Raw genomic sequence first — 24,847 nt, 5'->3', positions numbered from 1 at the left:
CTCCTTCCCCAGTACTGGTGCCAGCTTCCCATGAATTCAAACCCACTTCTCCCACACCAAACCTTGAGCCACACATTTAACTCTCTAAGCTTCTTGATAATTTGCACATGGTTTAGGTAGTAATCCACAGATTACTACCTTTTTGGTTCTGCTCTTTAATTTAGTCCCAAGCTACTCAAATTCCCTCAGCAGAACCTCTTTCCGCCTTCTACCTATGTTGTTGGTGTCCGCATGGATCACAACAACTGGATCTTTCCTCTCCCACTGCAAATTCCTCAGCAGGTCAGATAAGATGTCCCGAACCCAGGCACCAGGCAGGCAACACAGCCTTTGGGATGCTCTATCCTCACAGCAATGAACTCTGTCTAGTCCCCTGACTACACTATCCCCAGTTACCACTACATATCTCTTGAATGGCGCCCTGAACTACGGTGCCACAGTTAGGTTCCTCATCCTTCCTACAGCTCCCACTCTCATCCACACAGGGAGCAAGAATCTCAGACCTGCTGGACAAGCTCAAGGGCTGGGGCTCCTCCAGCACTGTCTCTCGGATCCCACTACCCGCCTCACTCACAGTCACACCCTCTTGTCCCTGACCACAGACCGAATTTGAGGCAGCTAATCTAATGGGTGTGACTACCTCCTGAAACAGATCCAGGTAACTCTCCCCCTCCCTGATGTGCTGAAGTGTTTGAAAATCAGATTCCAGGTCATCAATTTTGAGCCTGAGTTCCAGGAACCACAATGGGGTCCACCAGCTCCCACATCATGCAGCTACAGCACAAGACCTGATCCTGCATCATCCCTACTTTATTTAATTAACTGTAATTTAGTGACTTTTTATTCAACCACTACCAAAGCCTTACCTGCTATTTACCTGTTCCTCCTTGCCAAAACCTCAAGTTCCCGCTCCTACACTGGTCCACTCACACAATAGCCACTTTGCTTCGACCCTGCTTTACTTTTATTTGCTCCTGCTAATGAGTCACAAATCAATTGGTCCGCTGCTAAAGTGCCGAGCCCTGTGAAATGCTCCTTTTTAAACTCCTCTCCCGGACCTGTGCAAATCTCTCAATCTCAATCTCAATCTCAATCTCAATCAATCAATCTCTCTCTCTCTCTCTCTCTCTCCCTCTCCCTCTCTCTCTCTCTCTCTCTCTCTCTCTCTCACACACACAAACACACACACACACACACAACCAACTGGTCCACTGCTAATGCACCGAGCCCTGCAAAATGCTCCTTTTTTAAATGCTTCTCCTTGACATGTGCCCAAGTGAAAGTGAGCCCAAGGGTAACAGCAAAAGACGTGCAGAATTCTCTGGAACTTGCTAAAGTCTCTGTCCATGTGTCCACTACAAGAAAAGCACTGAACAAGAATTGTGTTCATGGAAAGACACCATGGAAGAAACCACTACTCTCCAGAAAAAACATTGCTGCACGTCTCAAGTTTTCAAAGACCACTTGGATGTTCCATAATGCTTCTGGGACAATATTATGTGGACAGATGAGACAAAAGTTGAACTTTTTGGCAGAAATGCACATTGCTATGTTTAGAGGAAAACAGGCACTGCACACCAACACCAAAGCCTCATCCCAACTGCAAGGCATGGTGGAAGGGGGCACCATGGTTTGGGGCTGCTTTGCAGCCTCAGGGCCCGGACAGCAGCAATCATTTTGGGAACAATGAATTCAAAATTGTATCAAGACATTTTACAGGAGAACGTCAGAGTAGCAGTCCATCACCTGAAGCTGCAACAAGACAATGAAGCGAATCACAAGAGTAAATCAACAACAGGATGGTTTAAAAAGAAGAAAATTTGTGTTTTTTAAAATGGCCAAGTCAGAGTCCAGATCTTAACCCAATTGAGATATATAAACACCATAAACATAAACACTCAAAAAAGGGCTTTATCACTATAAAAGGGTTATTAGACCCTGCACTCTGGCAGAAAGCTATCAACCAGCTGCTGCAACCTGCCCAGACACTCTGTGTTACCTGAATGTCATCATTGTTGCCAGTGAAGATGACAAGGTACATCTCCAAAATGTCATAACAGCGTTAAAAAGATTAGAAGTTTATGGGCTCAGAGCACAACTTGAAAAGTATGAATTCTCTAAACCAAGCATCACTTACTGTGATCACAACATTGACACTCAAGGTTTTACACAAGCGTGCTGAGAAAATTCAAGCAGTGGTGGTTGCCCCAAGGCCAAAGGACGTGCCACAGTAGTGGTCCTTTATAGGATTTGTCAGTTGCTAGAATAGGCTCCTGTCAAACCGGGCAACTGTGCTCCACCCCTTGAACTCATTACTACAGATCAGGAGGAAATCCAATGGACAGAACAGTGTGAGGTAGCTTTACGAAAGGTAAAAGAAATGGTGGTGCCAGACACCGTACTGATACATTGTGATCCACATCATTTGGTGAAACTTGCCTGTGACTCCTCACCTTATGGCATGGGCGCAGTCTCACCACATGTTATGAGTGATGGAAATGAATGCCCCAAAGCCTTTGCATCATGTTCCCTTACCACTGCAGAGAAAAATTAGGCTCAGATTGACAGAGAGCCCTGGACTCTGGTTTAGGGTGTAGAATGCTTCAACCAGTACTTGTATGGGAGACAGTTTCCCCTCATTTACTGGTTATCAACCACTGGTGCCCATTTTCAGCCCACAGAAGGGTGTTCCGCTAACAACAGCACCACGGATGCAGAGACGGGCTCTGATTCTTGGAGGACACGATTACAAGGTTGAATTCAAGAGGACAACTGATCATGGACATGTTGATGGATTGTCCTGTTTACCCTTGGAAAAGAAAGAAAGCCTGAAAAATTTACGAAGGACACTCTCCTTAGCATATTCTCCCTAATGCAAATCAGAAGTCTCCCTAATATGGCAGCGATGACCCAGTGGAAAACCAGAAAAGACCCTACACTCTCTCAAATCTAAATGGCTGGAATGTGCAGCAGAAATTCTAGTTTCCCCCATTTTTACCAGCACTGGGATGAACTTGCCCTTGACAGAGGTGGCCTTATGTGAGGATTGAGAGTTGTATCATCCAAGCTGAGAGCTAAAGTGTTGGAGAAGCCACATGCCGGTCATCAAGATGAAAGCATTGGCTCAAAGCTTTGTCTGGTGACCTGGTGTAGATCATCAGATCAAACAGCTTGTCGCGCACTGTTCGCGGTTTGGGATGCTGACATGTCCAAAAGACGCTTTCTTTCTTTCTTTACATAATCCCTCGTGCGCTATATTAGGGAGGTACATCATTATGCCACCACGTCATATGTGAGGACCTTTCTGAACAAAAACTTGGTAGGCAAGTTATCCTGGACTCCTGTACTTTTCTTTCGATTAATTTTTGGAGTTACAACACATTCACCAACCGGAGCAACAGGTCAACCACAGATATCATCTCTCTGGCCCTACATTCCTTCTTAGAACACCTGGAGAATAAAGACGTGTACGTAAGGCTCCTTTTCATTGACTACAGCTCTGCCTTTAATACCATCATTCCAACTAAACAGATTCCTAAACTCCGGAACCTGGGGCTTAGCACTCAGGTCTGCAGCTGGATCTTCAACTTCCTCACAGACAGGACCCAGGCTGTAAAAATCAGGGACAAGCTCTCCTCTACAATCACTCTGAGCACCGGTGCCCCACAAGGCTGTGTACTCAGCCCCCTGCTGTACTCACTGTACACCCATGATTGTGTAGCCAAGTTTCCATCAAACTCAATATATAAGTTTGCAGATGACACAACAATTGTAGGCCGTATCTCAGGTAATGATGAGTTTGAGTACAGAGAGGAAATTAAGAACCTGGTGGCATGGTGCGAAGACAATAACCTATCCCTCAACGTCATCAACACGAAGGAATTGGTTGTTGACCTCAGAAGGAGTAGTGGACTGCACGACCCAATTTACATTGGTGGTGCGCAAGTGGAACAGGTCAAAAGCTTTAAGTTCCTCAGGGTCAATATCACAAATGACCTGACTTGGTCCAACTAAGCAGAGTTCACTGCCAAGAAGGCCCACCAGTGCCTTTACTTCCTGAGAAAACTAAAGAAATTTGGCCTGTCTCCTAAAACCCTCACTAATTTTTATAGATGCATCGTAGAAAGCATTCTTCTAGGGTGCATCACAACCTGGTATGGAAGTTGTCCTGTCCAAGACTGAAAGAAGCTGCAGAAGATCGTGAACACGGCATAGCACATCACACAAACCAATCTTCCGTCCGTGGACTCACTTTACACCGCATGCTGTCGGAGCAGTGCTGCCAGGATAATCAAGGACACGATCCACCCAGCCAACACACTTTTCCTCCCTCTTCCTTCCGGGAGAAGGCTCAGGAGCTTGAAGACTCGTACTGTCAGATTTGGGAACAGCTTCTTTCCAACTGTGATAAGACTGCTGAATGGATCCTGACCCGGATCTGGGCCGTACCCTCCAAATATCCTGACCTGCCCCTCGGTTTTTTTGCACTACCTTACTTCCCATTTTTCTATTTTCTATTTATGATTTATAATTTAAATTTTTAATATTTACTAATTTTAACTTTTTAATATTTTTATTAATTAATATTTGTAATTCAGGGAGTGTGAAGCGCAGAATCAAATGTCGCTGTGATGATTGTACGTTCTAGTACCAATTGTTTGGCGACAATAAAGTATGAAGTATAAAAGTATAAAGTATAACAGATATGGGTAGCGATCCCGTGCTCACAACCCTAGTTGTCCTGTATCTTAACTTAGCACCCGGTCCCTGAACTCACTTTGCAGGATGTCATCGCCCTTCCTGCCTTTGTCATTGGTGCCAACATGGACCATGACCTCTGGCTGCTCACCCTCCCGTTTAAGAATTGAGTGGGCTCGATCCGAGATGCCCCTGACCCTGGCACCTGGGAGGCAATGTACCATCCAGGAATCTCGTTCTCATCCAGAGACCCTCGTGTCTGTTCCCCTAATCAAGGAATCCCCTCTCACTACAGCTCAGCCCTTCTCCCCACTTTCCCTGCTGAGCAACAAAGCCAGATTCAGTACCAGGCACCCGCCCGACTGTTGGGCTTTCCCCTTTAACAGTATCCAAATCGGTTATCATTGTTATTGAAGGGAATGGCCACATGGGGACCCTACAGTGTCTGCCCTCAGATTTCTGAATGCTGCATGAACACAACCCGTCTTCCATTTCATTTGCATTATTCATTTGTTTTGGTATTCATTGTTAACTTTTTGTGTCTTTGCGCTTCACTGCTGTCACAAAGCAATAAATATTCAGAATCAGGTTTATTATCACCGGCATGCGTCGTAAAATTTGTTAACTTAGCAGCAGCAGTACAATGCAATACTTGATAATAAAGAAAAAAACTGAATTAAGTATATATAATTAAATTAGTATAAAAATTAGTATAAATTAGTAATAAAGTATATATAATTAAATTAGTGCAAAAAAAATCGAAGTGAAAAAGTAGTGAGGTAGTGTTTGTGGGTTCAATGTCCATTTAGGAATATGATGGCAGAGGGGAAGAAGCTGTTCCTGAATCGCTGAGTGTGTGCCTTCAGGCTCCTGTACCTCCCACCTGATGGTAGCATTGAGAACAAGGTGTGACCTGGGTGATGGGGGTCCTTAATGATGGATGACACCTTTTTGAGGCATTGCTCCTCGAAGATGGCCTGGATACTACGGAGACTAGTGCCCATGATGGAGCTGACTAATTTTACAACTTTATGTAGCTTCTTTCAGTCCTGTGCGGTAACCACCACCCCTCACCCCCTATCCGACAGCAATGCAGCCAGTTAGAATACACTTCATGCTACATCTGCAGAAATTTGCGAGTATCCTTTGAGAAGTCTCCTCAAACTCCTAATGAAACATAGCCATTGTCTTGCCTTCTTTATAGCTGCATCGATATGTTGGGACAGGGTTAGTTTCTCAGAGGTATCGACACCTAGGAACTTGAAGTTGCTCACTCTCTCCACTTCTGATCCCTCAATGAGGTCTGGTGTGTGTGCTCCCTCATCTTACCCTTCCTGAAGTCCGCAATCAGCTCTTCGGTCTTACTGACGTTGAGTGCCAGGTTGTTGCTGCGACACCACTCCACCAGCTGGTACATCTCTCTCCAGTACGCCCTCTCGTCGCCATATGAGATTCTGCCAATGACGGTTGTATCGTCAGGAAATTTATACACGACATTTGAGCTGTGCCTAGCCGCACAGTCGTGGGGGTAGAGAGAGTAGAGCAGTGGGCTAAGCACACACCCCTGAGGTGCACCAGCATTGATCGTCAGCGAGGAGGAGATGTTATTTCACATATAAGTGTCACGTACACGCAACCCTGTAAAAGTATCAGCTGCAATAGAACACACCTGGAGTCTGGTTTTGCTGTTAACAAAACACTATTATAGTAATTATAGTAATAATATATATACTATTATAGTAACTTAAAACAGGTAAATCAAGAGTTAACAGTGTTATGCATATATAGGTGTATAGATAAATCCCCAAGCTCCTTCAGAGCAAGGGTGGTAGGTGATACAGTCTTACGATGGTGTGGAAAGAGAAGTCAGTTCAATCTTCATGTTAATAGATAGATATACTTTATTGATCCCGAGGGAAATTGGGTTTCGTTACAGCTGCACCAACCAAGAATAGAGCATAAATATAACAATACAAAAACCACCAACAATCAAACAATATGCAAACTATGCCAGATGGAAATAAGTCCAGGACCAGCCTATTGGCTCAGGGTGTCTGACCCTCCACGGGAGGAGCTGCAATTAATGTGAGATGTTTGTAATCCAAAGGCAAATGTTGTGACAAGGCAATTACATCGCTATTTCACAGATGCCACGACAGCAGTACAGAATAACAATAGCAGTAGGTTTTATCTCCGAAGTTGTTCCACTCTGCACACAAAAGTATCACCGACAGTGATCTTCAACAAATATCCTTTCAACACAAGTGGTACCCCACCCGAATTCAGCTATTGGACATCCCAAAGTGGTGGCCACAGGATACTCAAACCGAGTCCACATATGGATTATCACCAACAGTAGCTTATCACAAAGGGGACCCTCTTCAAGGGAACCACCACCCAGGCAAGGGTCGACACACCGGTAGATTCCACAAGGTTACCCCAATCACGCACAACGTGATAGCCACTTATCCAGTTCCACATCATACGAAATAATTTCAACAGTGATTTGCCTCAGGGGTGCCTTTCTTCAGTGAACTACCACACCCAGACAAAGCGTAAATACACACGTGGTATTCACAATAGACAATAGACAATAGGTGCAGGAGTAGGCCATTCGGCCCTTCGAGCCAGCACCGCCACTCACTGTGATCATGGCTAATCATCCATTATCAGTATCCAGTTCCTGCCTCATCCCCATAACCTTTGATTCCACTATCTTTAAGAGCTCTATCCATCTCTTTTTTGAAAGCATCCAGAGACTTGGCCTCCACAGCCTTCTGGGGCAGAGCATTCCATACATCCACCACTCTCTGGGTGAAAAAGTTTTTCCTCAACTCCGTTCTAAATGGCCTACCCCTAATTCTTAAACTGTGGCCTCTGGTTCTGGACTCACCCATCAGCGGGAACATGCTTCCTGCCTGCAGCATGTCCAATCCCTTAATAATCTTATATGTTTCAATAAGATCCCCTCTCAGCCTTCTAAATTCCAGAGTATGCAAGCCCAGTCACCAGAGAACAAAGGTGTTCCCCTCACCAGAGAACCCAGTCCTGTGGATTAACTATGTGACAATCATCCTTTCATATTCGAATGAAATCAAACTCACCCCTACGGGCTACTTAGAGAGAGTCCAAACAGTGACCTCTTTGTCACTAGGTTTCTTCTGTTTCAAACCTTTCTCTCCCCTCCTCTTTCTCTGCCAAATTCTTCTAGTTGCAGCACTTGTGAGAGTCAATTATCAATACTCTGGATTGATCTCAACTCACTCGTTTTGGGCTACTAAAAGTTTAAACCAGCAACCTCACTCACTGCTGTCTTTCATTGATCAAAACCATCTCGACTCTGAACATGTGTCTCTCTATGTGTGTCTGTAAGAGGATCATCTGACCTTGCTTATTCAAAACAAGCCGCAAACTTGTATATACATTCATTGTCCATTATGTTACTTCACCTCTCTTACCATAGTAACTAAGCAATTTTGTAGTCAGTAGAAATCCAAAAGTCAGAGTCATTCTCCTGGCATTTTAAAGTGACAGTCCACAGAAAGAATGAACCCTAGGGGTATATAACGTAAGACACTGAAAATTAACCAGAAAAAGAAGTTCAACAAGCCATTGGTGAGGCTGCACTTTAAGTACCATGTGCAGTTTGGTCACCTTGCTACGGGGAAGGCGAGGTTAGGCTAGAAAGGGTGCAGAAAAGATTTACGAGGATGTTGCCTGAGTTAAAGGGAGAAGTTGGCCCAGGTTAGGTCCTTATTCCTTGCACAGTAGGAGAAAGAGGGGAAGCCCTCCAGTGTAGGGGTACAAAACTAGGAGGCGTGGGTTCATAGTGAGAGAGAACTGAGGGGCAACTTTTTCACACAGAGAATCAGAATCAGGTTTATTATCACCGGCATGTGTTGTGAAATTTGTTAACTTAGCAGCAGCAGTTCAATGCAATACATAATATAAAAGAAAAAAAAATAATAAATAAGTAAATCAATTACAGTATATGTACAGTGACTAGATTAAAAATCGTGCAACAAGCAGAAATAATATAGATTTAAAAAGTGAGGTAGTTTCCAAGGGTTCAATGTCCATTTAGGAATCGGATGGCAGAGGGGAAGAAGCTGTTCCTGAATCGCTGAGTGTGTGACTTCAGGCTTCTGTACCTCCTACTTGATGGTAACAGTGAGAAAAGGGCATGCCCTGGGTGTTGGACGTCCTTAATAATGACTTTCTGAGACACTGCTCCCTGAAGATGTCCTGGGTACTTTGTAGGCTAGTAGCAAGATGGGGTCGACTAAATTTACAACCCCCTGCAGCTTCTTTCGGTCCTGTATAGTAGCCCCCCCTCCATACCAGACAGTGATGCAGCCTGTCAGAATGCTCTCCATGGTACATCTATAGAAGTTTTTGAGTGTATTTGTTGTCATACCAAATCTCTTCAAACTCCTAATAAAGTTTAGACACTGTCTTGCCTTCTTTATAACTGCATCAATATGTTGGAACCAGGTTAGGTCCTCAGAGATCTTGACGCCCAGGAACTTGAAACTGCTCACTCTCTCCACTTCTGATCCCTCTATGAGGATTGGTATGTGTTCCTTCCTCTTACCCTTCCTGAAGTCCACAATCAGCTCTTTCATCTTACTGACAATGAGTGCCAGGTTTTTGCTGTGGCACCATTCCACCAGTTGGCATATCTCTCTCCTGTACACCCTCTTGTCACCTCCTGAGAGAAATACATATATTTGTCACCATGTACAACCCTGAGATTCATTTTCTTGTGTGTAGGCTCAATAAATCTATGGAATAACGATCACAGAGTGAATGAAAGACCACCGCACTCCCCCCCCCCCAAACTGGGCATTCAACCACAGTACCGAAGACAACAAACTGTGCAAATACAAAAAGACAGAAATAATAATAATAAATAAATAGAACATAGAACATAGAACATGGAATAGTACAGCGCTGTACAGGCCCTTCGGCCCACAATGTTGTGCCGACCCTCAAACCCTGCCTCCCATATAAGCCCCCACCTTAGATTCCTCCATATACCTGTCTAGTAGTCTCTTAAACTTCATAAGTGTATCTGCCTCCACCACTGACTCAGGCAGTACATTCCACGCACTAACCACTCTCTGAGTAAAAAAACTTCCTCTAATATCCCCCTTGAACTTCCCACCCCTTACCTTAAAGCCATGTCCTCTTGTATTGAGCAGTGGTGCCCTGGGGAAGAGGCGCTGGCTATCCACTCTATCTATTCCTCTTATTATCTTGTACACCGCTATCATGTCTCCTCTCATCCTCCTTCTCTCCAAAGAGTAAAGCCCTAGCTCCCTTAATCTCTGATCATAATGCATACTTTCTAAACCAGGCAGCATCCTGGTAAATCTCCTCTGTACTCTTTCCAATACTTCCACATCCTTCCCATAGTGAGGCAACCAGAACTGGACACAGTACTCCAAGTGTGGCCTAACCAGAGTTTTATAGAACTGCATCATTACATTGCGACTCTTAAATTCTATCCCTCGACTTATGAAAGCTAACACCCCATAAGCTTTCTTAACTACCCTATCCACCTGTGAGGCAACTTTCAAGGATCTGTGGACATGTACCCCGAGATCCCTCTGCTCCTCCACATTACCAAGTATCCTGCCATTTACTTTGTACTCTGCCTTGGAGTTTGTCCTTCCAAAGTGTACCACCTCACACTTCTCCGGGTTGAACTCCATCTGCCACTTCTCAGCCCACTTCTGCATCCTATCAATGTCTCTCTGCAATCTTTGACAATCCTCTACACGATCTACAAAACCACCAACCTTCGTGTCATCTACAAACTTGCCAACCCACCCTTCTACCCCCACATCCAGGTCGTTAATAAAAATCACGAAAAGTAGAGGTCCCAGAACAGATCCTTGTGGGACACCACTAGTCACAATCCTCCAATCTGAATGTACTCCCTCCACCACCACCCTCTGCCTTCTGCAGGCAAGCCAATTCTGAATCCACCTGGCCAAACTTCCCTGGATCCCATGCCTTCTGACTTTCTGAATAAGCCTACTGTGTGGAACCTTGTCAAATACCTTTCTAAAATCCATATAGATCACATCCACTGCACTGCCCTCATCTATATGCCTGGTCACCTCCTCAAAGAACTGTATCAGGCTCGTTAGACACAATCTTCCCTTCACAAAGCCGTGCTGACTGTCCCTGATCAGACCATGATTCTCTAAATGCCCATAAATCCTATCTCTAAGAATCTTTTCCAACAGCTTTCCCATCACAGACGTAAGGCTCGCTGGTCTATAATTACCCGGACTATCCCTACTATCCCTACTACCTTTTTTGAACAAAGAGACAACATTCGCCTCCCTCCAATCCTCCGGTACCATTCCCGTGGACAACGAGGACATAAAGATCCTAACCAGAGGCTCAGCAATCTCTTCTCTTGCCTCATGGAGCAGCCTGGGGAATATTCCATCAGTCCCCGGGGACTTATCCGTCCTAGTGTATTTTAATAACTCCAACACCTCCTCTCCCTTAATATCAACATGTTCCAGAACATCAGCCTCACTCATATTGTCCTCACCTTCATCAAGTTCCCTCTCATTGGTGAATACCGAAGAGAAGTATTCATTGAGGACCTCGCTCACTTCCACAGCCTCCAGGCACATCTTCCCACCTTTATCTCTAATCAGTCCTACCTTCACTCCTGTCATCCTTTTTTTCTTCACATAATTGAAGAATGCCCTGGGGCTTTCCCTTACCCTACTTGCCAAGGCCTTCTCATGCCTCTTTCTTGCTCTTCTCAGCCCCTTCTTAAGATCCTTTCTTGCTTCCCTATACTCCTCTATAGACCCATCTGATCCTTGCTTCCTAAATCTCATGTATGCTGCCTTCTTCCGCCTGACTAGATTTTCCACCTCACTTGTCACCTATGGTTCCTTCACCCTACCATTCTTTATCTTCCTCACCGGGACAAATTTATCCCTAACATCCTGCAAGAGATCCCTAAACATCGACCACATGTCCATAGCACATTTGCCTGCAAAAACATCATCCCAATTCACACCCGCAAGTTCCAGCTTTAGCCTTATAATTTGCCTTTCCCCAATTAAAAATTTTCCTGTCCTCTCTGATTCTATCCTTTTCCATGATAATGCTAAAGGCCAGGGAGCGGTGGTCACTATCCCCCAGATGCTCACCCACTGAGAGATCTGTGACCTGACCCGGTTCATTACCTAGTACTAGATCTAGTATGGCATTACCCCGGTTGGCCTGTCCACATACTGTGACAGGAATCCGTCCTGGATACACTTAATAAACTCTGCCCCATCTAAACCCTTGGAACTAATCAGGTGCCAATCAATATTAGGGAAGTTAAAGTCACCCATGATAACAACCCTGTTATTTTTGCACCTTTCCAAAATCTGCCTCCCAATCTGCTCCTCTGTATCTCTGCTGCTACCAGGGGGCCCATAGAATACCCCCAATAGAGTAACTGCTCCCTTCCTGTTCCTGACTTCCACCCATACTGACTTAAAAGAGGATCCTGCTACAATACCCACCCTTTCTGTAGCTGTAATAGTATCCCTGACCAGTAATGCCACCCCTCCTCCCCATTTTCCGCCCTCTCTATCCCTTTTAAAGCACTGAAATTCAGGAATATTGAGAATTCATTCCTGCCCTGGTGCCAGCCAAGTCTCTGTAATGGCCACTACATCATAATTCCATGTATGTATCCAAGCTCTCAGTTCATCACCTTTGTTCCTGATGCTTCTTGCATTGAGGTTCACACATTTCAGCTCTTCTACCTTACTGTCTTTACACCGTTTATTTTGCTTCTCTTTCCTCAAAGCCTCCCTGTATGTTAGATCTGGCTTTACTCCTTGCACTTCTTTCACTGCTCTATCGCTCTGGGTCCCATCCTCCTTGCAAATTAGTTTAAACTCTCCCGAACCATGCTAGCAAACCTACCTGCAAAGATATTGCTTCCACTCGAGTTCGGGTGCAATTCATCCAATCTGTACAGGTCCCACCTTCCCCAGAAGAGATCCCAATGATCTAAAAATCTAAAACCCTGCTCCCTGCACCAACTCCTCAGCCACGCATTCAACTGCCATCTCCTCCAATTCTTACCATCACTGTCACGTTGCACTGGCAGCAATCCTGAGAACGCCACCCTTGAGGTCCTGTTCTTCAGCCTTCTGCCTAGGTCCCGAAACTCACTCTTCAGGACCCCATCCCTCTTCCTGCCTATGTCGTTGGTGCCAAAATGTATCATGACTTCTGGTTGCTTTCCCTCTCGTACCAGGATGTTGTGCACCCGGTCAGAGACATCCCGGACCCTGGCACCCGGGAGGCAACAAACCATGCGGGTGTCCTTCTCACGTCCACAAAATCTCCTGTTGGCTCCCCTGACTGTAGAGTCTCCAATAATGACAGCTCTCCTCTTCTCCGTCCCAACCTTCTGCACCACCGGGTGCAGAATGAGCAATAAATACCAAGATCATGAGATGAAGCGTCCTTGAAAGTGAGTCCATAGGTTGTGGGAACAGTTCAGTGATGGGGCAAATGAGGCTGGCTGAATTTATCCCCTCTGACTGAAGAGCCTGATGGTTGAGGAGTAATAACTGTTCCTGAACCTGGTGGTGTGGGACCTGAGGCTCCTGTACTCCTTCCTGATGATAACAGTAACAAGAGAACATATCCCTGATGACAGATGCTGCTTTCCTGTGACAATATTTCATGTAGATGTGCTCAATGGTCAGGAGGGCTGTGATGGATGGAGCCAAATACACTACTTTTTGAAGTTTGTCAAAGTTTTAGATGTTTGCCAAATCTCCACCAACTCCTAAGGAAATATGGCACTGCCCTGCTTTCTGCATAATTGCACCCAGGTCAGCTTCTCTGAAATAATAACACTGAGGAATTTAAAGGTGCAGACCCTCTCCACCTTGATCTTCCAATGAGGACCTCTGGTTTCCTTCTCGTAGTCAGCTCCTTGCTCTTGCTGGCATGGAGCGAGAGGCTGTTGTTGTGGTGCCACTCAGCTGGACTTTCAATTTCCCTTGATTCAGCCAGTGACAGTGGCGTCATCGGCAAACTTGATCATGTGCTTAGCCCCACAGCCAGAAGTGTTAAGTGGTAGAGCAGGGGGACTAAGCACTCAGTCCTGAGGTGCACCTGTGCCGATGGAGATCGTGGACGAGACGTTGTACCAATCCAAACTGTCTGGGCTCTGCAAGTGAGGGAATAAGGAAGTATTGAGGCCCAGGTCTTGATGCTTATTGATTGGTTTTGAGGAGATGGTGGTATTGAATGCTGAGTTGTCATCAATTCAGATGTTCCAGGTCTGAGCGAAGATCCAATGATATGGCATCTCTGTGGTAGGAAATTTGGAGAAAATTCAAGTTGTTTCTCAGACAGGAGTTGATATACTTCATCACAGTGGATGCCAGTGCTACCGGGCTATAGTCATTGAGGCTGGTCACCACACTCCTCTTGGGCACCGGTATGACTGAAGCCTGGTTGAAGCAGGTGGGTACCACACACTACCTGAGCAAGAGGAATTGGGACAACATCATTGGTACTGACCTGATGGGCCAAATGGCCTGTATTGTTGTGTATCATTCTGTAACGCTCTGTGGCTCGATGCGCAGGCTGATTGGAATCATAGTTGACACAGACTCGGTGGATCGAACGGCCTGTTCCTGAAGTATACGCCTCTGTGTATATTTTTATTGTAAATAAGTTTTATTCTTGACCATGGTTTGAGAGTGAACGAATGATTTATTGTAAACATCTTTATTTTGAATACGGACTGAGAGTTAACGCATGATTTATTGTAAATAACTTTATTTATTGAATAAGGACTCAGAGTCAACGAATGTTTTTTTTGTAAATAACTTTATTTTGTAATATTTCTGAATAAAGTGTCTTTTTGGAAAAAATACGCCTCTGCGTCATTAAAACTACAGCTCCCGAAAGGCGAAGCGTAAGCGCAGCTGCAGACTACAGGCGTAGAGAGCAGAAAGCCCAAGACGACAATAAATTACGGTAACATACACAAAATGCTGGAGCAATTCAGCAGAGCAGACAGCAGCTATGGAGGGAGATAAACAGTCGACATTTTTGGACCGAGACCCTTCACAGGGACTGGAAGGAAAGCAGTAAAAAGGAGGAAGTGGGGTTTAAAACTACAAATATCCTACAGTTCCCGGCAGGCAAGGCGGTTCGAGCTCAGCGGCGGACTTCCGGAGTTCTGCAGAGGAGAGAGAGGGGTGTTGGGGCTGGGGGGTGAGTGTGAGGGCGCGGGGTGGTGGGGGAGGGGTGTGGAGAGGGCGAGTGGGGATGAAACATAGAAAATAGGTGCAGGAATAGGCCATTCGGCCCTTCGAGCCAGCACCGCCATTTATTATGATCATGGCTGATCATCCAACTCAGAACCCCGCACCAGCCTTCCCTCCATACCCCCTGATCCCTTTAGCCACAAGGGCCATATCTAACTCCCTCTTAAATATAGCCAATGAACTGGCCTCAACTGTTTCCTGTGGCAGAGAATTCCACAGATTCACCACTCCCTGTGTGAAGAAGTTTTTCCTCATCTCGGTCCTAAAAGGCTTCCTCTCTATCCTCAAACTGTGACCCCTCGTTCTGGACTTCCCCAACATCGTGAACAATCTTCCTGCATCTAGCCTGTCCAATCCCTTTAGGATTTTATACGTTTCAATCAGATCCCCCCTCAATCTTCTAAATTCCAACGAGTACAAGCCCAGTTCATCCAGTCTTTCTTCATATGAAAGTCCTGCCATCCCAGGAATCAATCTGGTGAACCTTCTTTGTACTCCCTCTATGGCAAGGATGTCTTTCCTCAGATTAGGGGACCAAAACTGCACACAATACTCCAGGTGTGGTCTCACCAAGGCCTTGTACAACTGCAGTAGTACTTCCCTGCTCCTGTACTCGAATCCTCTCGCTATAAATGCCAGCATACCATTCGCCTTTTTCACCGCCTGCTGTACCTGCATGCCCACTTTCAATGACTGGTGTATAATGACACCCAGGTCTCGTTGCACCTCCCCTTTTCCTAATCGGCCACCATTCAGATAATAATCTGTTTTCCTATTTTTGCCACCAAAGTGGATAACTTCACATTTATCCACATTAAATTGCATCTGCCATGAATTTGCCCACCCAACCTATCCAAGTCACCCTGCATCCTCTTAGCATCCTCCTCACAGCTAACACTGCCACCCAGCTTCGTGTCATCCGCAAACTTGGAGATGCTGCATTTAATTCCCTCATCCAAGTCATTAATATATATTGTAAACAACTGGGGTCCCAGCACTGAGCCTTGCGGTACCCCACTAGTCACCGCCTGCCATTCTGAAAAGGTCCCGTTTGTTCCCACTCTTTGCTTCCTGTCTGCTAACCAACTCTCCACCCACACCAATACCTTACCCCCAATACTGTGTGCTTTAAGTTTGCACACTGATCTCCTGTGTGGGACCTTGTCAAAAGCCTTTTGAAAATCCAAATATACCACATCCACTGATTCTCCCCTATCCACTCTACTAGTTACATCCTCAAAAAATTCTATGAGATTCGTCAGACATGATTTTCCTTTCACAGATCCATGCTGACTTTGTCCGATCATTTCACCGCTTTCCAAATGTGCTGTTATCACATCCTTGATAACTGACTCCAGCAGTTTCCCCACCACTGACGTTGGGCTTACCGGTCTATAATTCCCTGGTTTCTCTCTCCCTCCTTTTTTAAAAAGTGGAGTTACATACGCCACCCTCCAATCCTCAGGAACTAGACCAGAATCTAACGAGTTTTGAAAAATTATCACTAATGCATCCACTATTTCTTGGGCTACTTCCTTAAGCACCCTGGGATGCAGACCATCCGGCCCTGGGGATTTATCTGCCTTCAATCCCTTCAATTTACCTGACACCACTTCCCTACTAACATGTATTTCGCTCAGTTCCTCCATCTCACTGGACCCTCTGTCCCCTACTATTTCTGGAAGATTATTTATGTCCTCCTTAGTGAAGACAGAACCAAAGTAATTATTCAATTGGTCTGCCATGTCCTTGCTCCCCATAATCAATTCACCTGTTTCTGTCTGCAGGGGACCTACATTTGTCTTTACCAGTCTTTTCCTTTTTACATATCTATAAAAGCTTTTACAGTCCGTTTTTATGTTTCCTGCCAGTTTTCTCTCATAATCTTTTTTCCCCCTCCTAATTAAGCCCTTTGTCCTCCACTGCTGAACTCTGAATTTCTCCCAGTCCTCAGGTGAGCCACTTTCTCTGGCTAATTTGTATGCTTCTTCTTTGGAATTGATACTATCCCTAATTTCCCTTGTCAGCCACGGGTGCACTACCTTCCTTGATTTATTCTTTTGCCAAACTGGGATGAACAATTGTTGTAGTTCATCCATGCAACCTTTAAATGCTTGCCATTGCATATCCACCGTCATCCCTTTAAGTGGGAGGCGAGGGGGATGAGTAGGGGAGGTGTGAGAGGAGAGCTAGGGGAGTTTGGGATTGACAGTAGGAAGGGAGAGAATGAGGAATGGATGGATGGAGAAGGGAGTGGGACGTTCTGAGGGAGGGGTGAGCAGAGGGTTGTGTGGTCTGAGGGAGGGGTGAGCAGAGGGTTGTGTGGGGCGGGGTGCGGGTGCAAGTGGCTGGGGGGGGTGTTGAGAGGTTGTGAGCTTTGGCTGGTGGGTGTTGGTGCTACCCCCGATCTCCCTCAGCTCTCCGTTTGATCACTACTCCCCTCCCAACTGGACACTCATCTTCCCCAGATACATTCCCTTCCCCCCTCTGACACCCACTCCCGGACCCCTACCCCACTCAGACACTGACCCACCCCAGGACCCCAACCCCACTCAGACACTGACCTTCCCTTCCCCACTCAGATACCCCCCCCAAGCTCCTTTCCCTCCCTCAGACATCCATTTCCTGGCCCCTTGCCACACAGACCACCCCCCACCTCTCTTCCCCACATCCCCCCAGCTCCTGACTCCCTTCCCCCTTCCCTCTTCCCCCCCCTCTGACACCCACCACCAGACCCCTACCCCACTCAGACACTGACACTCCCCAGTCCCCTTCCCCACTCCGATACCCCCCCACCTCCTGGCTCCCTTCCCACTTCCCCACTCAGACACCCCCCACCCCCTTCCCCACTTTGACACACCCCTGGCCCTTCCTTCCCCTCCCCTCTCTCAGACTGCCCCCTGACTGCCGTCTCCTCTCTTGGACTCACCCCGGTCCCCTCACCTCCCTGAACACCACCCCACCAGACTACATCCCCTCCTTCAGACCACCCCCCGACCCCTCCTCTGGACTCCCCAGTTTCAGATGCCCAATGCTCTCCTTACTTCCCTCCCCACGGCAACCATCTCTCCCCCCCGCCCCAGACATCCTCTCTTCCCCACCTTAGAAACCTGCCGATCCCGGCCTTGGAAACACTCCCTGACTTCCCTCTTCCAGCTCAGAGCCCCCTCAGCCCATCTCCTCTCTGATACACCGCTGTCCCCTCCCTCCCTTCCTGATTCCCTTTCCTCCTCTTCCTTAGAGACCCTCACTTGGCCCCCTCCTCCCCTGCGCAGACACCCACACAGCCTCTCTCCTCTCAGACGCCCATTCACCGCTGCCCCTCTCTGCCCTCAGAGAACCCCCGACCCCTCACCCTCCTCAGACCCGCACTGACATCCTCTGTCTCTCCGCTCCCACCCCCAGAGCCCGGCCGTGGACGGCGATGCCCATCGAGGTGGAGCGCAAGTTTGCCGTGCGCCCTGACACAGAGCGGCGTTTGGCGTCCCTGGGCGGGCAGCGCCTGGGCAGCCGCTCTCTGCTGGACTGCTACTTCGACACCGAAGACCTGCGGCTCACATCCGCCGACCTGTGGCTGCGGACCCGCGAGGGCCGCTGGCAGCTGAAAAGCCGCGTCGGGGCGGGGGGGCCGGCTGACGGGACCACCAGCTACCGCGAGACCACGTCGGAGGCCGAGATCTTGGCCCTGCTGCGGCCCCTGCTGACCGCCGCCGCGGGTGGCCTGGACCGGCTGGTGGAGAGCGGGCACCTGCAAGAGTTCGCCACCATCCACACCCAGCGCATCTCCTACCGCCTGCCCCAGGGGACGGTGGTGGACCTGGACCTGGCCGACTTCGGCCACCGAGTAGGCGAGATCGAGGTGGAGGTGGGCACCGAGGCCGAGGTGCCCGCGGCCCAGGCCAGGATCGAGGAGCTGGCACGCAGCCTGGGTGGGTGAGGCTGCATTTTCCCCTCATCCGCTGAAGTGTAACGCCCCACAGAAACGAGAGGTCGTGTTTCCCGCCCTGAAGTGGGTGGAGGGAGGGAGACTGGAATGGGGGTAGGGGAGGGAGGGGCATATTAGAGGTGGGGAGGGTTCACAGAGATGGGGATCAATGAGGAGTGCACCGGGTAGGGTGTATGGGAGGAGGGGTTCACGGAAACAGGGTAGGGCATGGGGAGGGAGGTCTTCTCGGTGACGGGGTAGGGCATGGGGGAGGGAGGGTTATACGGTGACGGGGTAGGGCGTAGGGGAAGGAGGGTTTCACGGTGACAGTGTAGGGTGTAGGAGGGAGGGTTTCATGGTGATGGGGTAGGGTGTAGGGGAGGGACTGTTTCATGGTGACGGGGTAGGGCGTAGGGGAGGGAGGGTTTCATGGTGACGGGGTAGAGTGTTTGGGAGGGAGGGTTTAATGGTGATAGGGTAGAGTGTTTGGGAGGGAGGGTTTAATGGTGACAGGGTAGGACGTAGGGGAGGGAGGGTTTATGGTGATGGGGTAGGGCGTAGGGGAGGGAGGGTTTCATGGTGACGGGGTAGAGTGGGAGGGAGGGTTTAATGGTGACAGGGTAGGACGTAGGGGAGGGAGGGTTTCATGGTGATGGGGTAGGGTGTAGGGGAGGGACTGTTTCATGGTGATGGGGTAGGGCGTAGGGGAGGGAGGGTTTCATGGTGACGGGGTAGAGTGTTTGGGAGGGAGGGTTTAATGGTGACAGGGTAGGATGTAGGGGAGGGAGGGTTTATGGTGATGGGGTAGGGCGTAGGGGAGGGAGGGTTTCATGGTGTAGGGGAGGGAGGTAGGGTTTTATGGTTCTATGGTGATGTAGGGCGTAGAGGAGGGAGGGTTCTATGGTGACAGGGTAGGGCATAGGGGAGGGAGGGTTTCATGGTGATGGGGTAGGGCATAGGGGAGGGAGGGTACTATGGTGACAGGGTAGGGCGTAGGGGAGGGAGGGAGGGTTTCATGGTGATGGGGTAGGGTGTAGGGGAGGGACTGTTTCATGGTGACGGGGTAGGGCGTAGGGGAGGGAGGGTTTCATGGTGACGGGGTAGAGTGTTTGGGAGGGAGGGTTTAATGGTGATAGGGTAGAGTGTTTGGGAGGGAGGGTTTAATGGTGACAGGGTAGGACGTAGGGGAGGGAGGGTTTATGGTGATGGGGTAGGGCGTAGGGGAGGGAGGGTTTCATGGTGACGGGGTAGAGTGGGAGGGAGGGTTTAATGGTGACAGGGTAGGACGTAGGGGAGGGAGGGTTTCATGGTGACGGGGTAGAGTGTTTGGGAGGGAGGGTTTAATGGTGACAGGGTAGGATGTAGGGGAGGGAGGGTTTATGGTGATGGGGTAGGACGTAGGGGAGGGAGGGTTTCATGGTGTAGGGGAGGGAGGTAGGGTTTTATGGTTCTATGGTGATGTAGGGCGTAGAGGAGGGAGGGTTCTATGGTGACAGGGTAGGGCATAGGGGAGGGAGGGTTTCATGGTGATGGGGTAGGGCATAGGGGAGGGAGGGTACTATGGTGACAGGGTAGGGCGTAGGGGAGGGAGGGAGGGTTTCATGGTGATGGGGTACGGTGTAGGGGAGGGACTGTTTCATGGTGATGGGGTAGGGTGTAGGAGAGGGAGGGTGTCATGGTGATGGGGTAGGGCATAGGGGAGGGAGGTAGGGTTTAATGGTGACGGGGTAGGGCGTAGGGGAGGGAGGGTTCTATAGTGACGGGTAGGGCGTAGGGGAGGGAGGGTTTTATGGTAACGGGGTAGGACATAGGGGAGGGACTGTTTCAAGGTGATGGGGTAGGGTTTAAGGGAGGGAGGCGGTCACTGAGGCAGGTAGAGTACAAGGAGGGGAGGGTTTTGCGGAGATGGGGAGGGAAGGAACAGGGGTGGGGTGGTTGCAGGTAGATTCAGTGGAGCTGTGGTCCATTGGGTCTCATCATGGCTACCACAAGAGGCCCCAGTTTTAAGCTGCTTGGAAGTAGGTACAGAGGAGATATCAGGGGTAAGATTTTTTATGCAGTGAGTGGTGAGTGTGTGGAAAGGGCTGCTGGCGACGGTGGTGGAGGCAGATAGGATAGGGTCTTTTAAGAGACTCCTGGACAGGTACATGGAGCTCAGAAAATAGAGGGCTATGAGTAATCCTCGGTAATTTCCAAGGTAAGGACATGTTTGGCACAGCTTTGTGGGCCGAAGGGCCTGTATTGTGTTGTAGGTTTTCTGTGTTTTATTGGATGTCTGCATCCGCCCCCACAGTGCGGAGGGGGTTGTTGTGCTGAGTTTTTGACGTGTCCTCTATCCTGTCTCCTTCCTCAGGTCTGGACGGTGAAGAGGTCCTTCCTGGCAAGATGCACGTCTTCCTGCAGAAGTTCCGCCCACTTCACTACCAGAAGCTCTTGGACGCCAGAGTCCTGTAGCCGGAGTCAGGGAGTGGGGAGCGTAGGGATGGGGCGTGGGGCAAGTGCCTCGGGAGCTCAGCATCTCCACTGGGAGCAGCATGTGATAATTACCCCAGTGCTGCAACCGTGCTCCGTGCACCCCTCCCCAGGCCCAGAACTTCCGGTGCACAGCAAGACTCCGGCACTGCGCAAGGTGTCGAGGCAGCTGAGGCTCCAGACTCCCCAGGGCTCCAGAAACGCTCCCCATCCGCCTCTGCAGAGTGTGGGGATTTCATCGGACTGGGATGTCTGCCCAACTGCAACCCCCACTCCACCCGGGAGATTCACACCACACTGTTTTTATACATAATTCTGGTTCCAGTTACTCGGCGTGTCACAGACAAGTGAAATAAAGACAGCGATTGATTGGGTGTCTGTATTTTCCCACGGGCAACGTAACTTGATTGTAACGGCACTTTTCCCAGCTGGAGCATAAAACTCCACTGTAATGAACTATCGATGTCCAGTCTGTATCTTTTGTGTCGTGTTCTTCTTGTTAGTGGCTCTCCTACTGATGGAAGCAACCCAGCCTCTTCCTCTCCCCTCGCCTTCTGTTCCTGCTGAATTCCAAGAAATACAAGCCCCAGTCTACCTGGTAGAACAACTTTGTCATCACAGTGAATTTGCCTTCGTACTTTCTCCAGTTACCGGGCTACCAGCCAGGTACAAACACCGATTTTAACTGATTGATTTGATGATGAACTCTACCATCTTCACTGGGGATTAAATTTAAGGCAGCTTTTCTTCTTCAAAAATCTCCGTAAGCCCACCCTGCGCCATCTCCAGTTTAAATTCCATGTGGAATATTTTGGAGGACCAAGAACCAAGATGATGCCTTTGATGTCTAGTCTGGCGCCATTTAAACTCAGCTCCCGCCGTCTGTCCCTCCTGATTGGTTAGTTCTCAACCAATCGGGTGAAGGAAGCCATTGAAATCGAACTGGAGGAGAAGAATTGTAACAAAGATGAAGGTCTCGCTCTAAGTAAGAACTGGAATTCGATTGTAAACAAGGTGGAACAGCAGAGACCTGATTGGTTGGGGACTAACCAACCAGGAGGGACGGACGACGGGAGTTAAGTATACATACCACCTGACTAGACACACAGAGGCATCATCCCTGGTGAAGATGGCAAAATTTGTCATCGAAACGGTTAGAATCAATACCCGTACCCAGCTAGAAGCCCGAGAAGACTTTATTTGTCATATACGAAGGGAAAGCGCTAGATCCATGTCCAGTTTTGTTTTCTAGGTAAGGGGACCAAACTGGCTCTCTGTATGCCAGATGTGGCCTGCACAACTGCAGCTAAACATCCCTCATTTTTAAACACCAACCCCCTTTGAGATGCAGGCCAAATTACGACATGCCTCCGGAATTCCTTCCTGCTAACCTTCTGCGATCCGTGCATGGACACGCCTAGATCTCTCCGTACTTCACACACTGGTGGAGTTTTGGGCACTAAATCTCCTTTGACTTCTCTACACAAAGCTCATGAAAGGGCGGTGCTGAAAGTCCTTGCCATGCTGGGGTGCAAAAACTGGGACACCGTGCTGTAGTTGGTAAGGCCGCACCAGTTACGTTCAGCTTTGGTCAGCCAGCCGCCATTACGCTGGAAGAAGCGCAGAGGGAATCTACGAGAATGTTGCCAGGACTCAAGGAACTGAGTTACAAAGTCAAGTTTATTGTCTTACGCACGGGTGCGGAGGAAAAACTTACTTGCCACAGCATCACAAACCCAGGGCATCAAATGATCTGCATTCACAAAAGAGACAAAAATTAATCATAAATCATACACAATTTTTATGAGAAAACAAACTGGAGCAAAAAGGAAGTCCATGTGAGTGCAAGGTGGTCCCAGTGGTGCTGAACTCCAGTCATCGGGGTCAAAGCAACGCGCACAAAATGCTGGAGGAACTCAGCAGGCCAGGAAAAGAATAAACAGTCGACGTTTTGGGCGGAAACCCTTCGGCAGGACTGGAGAGAAAGAAAGAAAGATAAGGAGTAGGGTTAAAAAGTAGAGTAGTCTTTTTTTTTAACCTCCAGTCCTGCTGAAGGGCCTCGGCCCGAAACGATAGGTGCTGCCTGGCCTGCCGAGTTCCTCCGGCATTTTGTGTGTGTGTGTGTCGCTTGGATTTCCAGCATCCGCAGATTTCTTCTTGTCAGTGATCAGGGTTGTTCCGGTTGGCCTGAGTACTGAATGGTTGGCGTGGGAAGTAGCTGTTCCTCAAGCTGGTGCTGCGAGACTTCAGTCTTCTGTACCTCCTGCCCGACGGTGGGTGGTGGACCTTGGCTTCCTGAGACGGTGCCACTGTTGGTGGGGGGGAGATGTACTGGGCACAGTCCACTACTCCCTGCAGCTTCTCGTGTTCCTGCGCAGTTGAATCGCCATGATCCAGACCGTGATGCAAGCAGTACACGTGCTTTCAACAATGCATCTGCAACAGTGTATAGAGTCTTACAGAGAGGAGTTTTCACTGCACCTTGAAACTAACCAATTTACCATGTTAGAACATAGAAGAGTGCAATACAGCAACAGGCCATTCAGCCCACAGTGTTGTACTGATCCAGCTAAAAAGAAAATCAAAAACACCCAAACACTAATCCTCCCGACCTACACAATGTCCATATCCCTCCATCTTCCGCAGATTGGTGAGCCTATCTAGATGTCTCTTAAAAGCCTCTAATGTATTTGCCACCACCACCAAACCAGGCATCCACGTCCCTCTGAGTAAAAAACATCCCCCTCGAACCTACCCCCCTCACCTTCAGTGCACACCCTCTGGTAATAGACATTTCAACCCGGGAAACAGATACTCTCCGTCCAATCTGTCTATGCCTCTCATCATCTTGTAAACCTCGATCAGGTCTCCCCTCAGCCTCCGACGCTCCAGAGAAAACAGCCCAGGTTTATCCAGCCGCTGATGATAACACATGCCCTCTAAACCAGGCAGCATCCTGGTAAACCTCTTCTACACCCTCTCCAAAGCCTCAACATCTTTCCTATAGTGGGGTAGAACCATACACAATACTCCAGATGTGACCTGATGTTGAGTTTCCAGGCAGCATCCTCACTTTTATAGTCATAGTCATAGTCATACTTTATTGATCCTGGGGGTAACTGGTTTTCATTACAGTTGCACCATAAATAATAAATATTAATAAAACCATAAATAGTTAAATAGTAATATGTAAATTATGCCAGGAAGTAAGTCCAGGACCAGCCGATTGGCTCAGGGTGTCTGACTCTCCAATCGGAGGAGTTGTAAAGTCTGATGGCCGCAGGCAGGAATGACTTCCTATGACGCTCTGTGCTGCATCTCGGTGGAATGAGTCTCTGGCTGAACGTACTCCTGTGCCCACCCAGTACATTATGTAGTGGATGGGAGACATTGACCAAGATGACATGCAACTTGG

General features: G+C 48.3%; 1 protein-coding gene across 2 annotated transcripts; it reads left to right on the top strand.

Moving 5' to 3' along the window:
- The first annotated feature begins 14,679 nt into the window (after positions 1–14,679).
- thtpa (thiamine triphosphatase) lies at positions 14,680–21,860 on the top strand. 2 transcript variants are annotated; one of them, XM_072271179.1, is made up of 3 exons: positions 14,680–14,742; positions 18,441–18,964; positions 21,314–21,860. In XM_072271179.1, exons 2-3 carry the CDS (start codon positions 18,460–18,462, stop codon positions 21,412–21,414), a joined length of 606 nt encoding a protein of 201 aa, XP_072127280.1. In that variant the 5' UTR covers positions 14,680–14,742; positions 18,441–18,459; the 3' UTR covers positions 21,415–21,860. The 2 variants fall into 2 exon arrangements, with proteins under 2 accessions (XP_072127280.1, XP_072127278.1); XM_072271177.1 differs by lacking the exon at positions 14,680–14,742 and adding an exon at positions 14,882–14,982.
- The last annotated feature ends 2,987 nt before the right edge of the window (positions 21,861–24,847 follow it).

This window comes from Mobula birostris, chromosome 10, assembly GCF_030028105.1.
Source record: "Mobula birostris isolate sMobBir1 chromosome 10, sMobBir1.hap1, whole genome shotgun sequence".
NCBI lineage: Eukaryota > Metazoa > Chordata > Chondrichthyes > Myliobatiformes > Myliobatidae > Mobula > Mobula birostris.
This window is presented reverse-complemented; position numbering and strand designations above follow the sequence as displayed.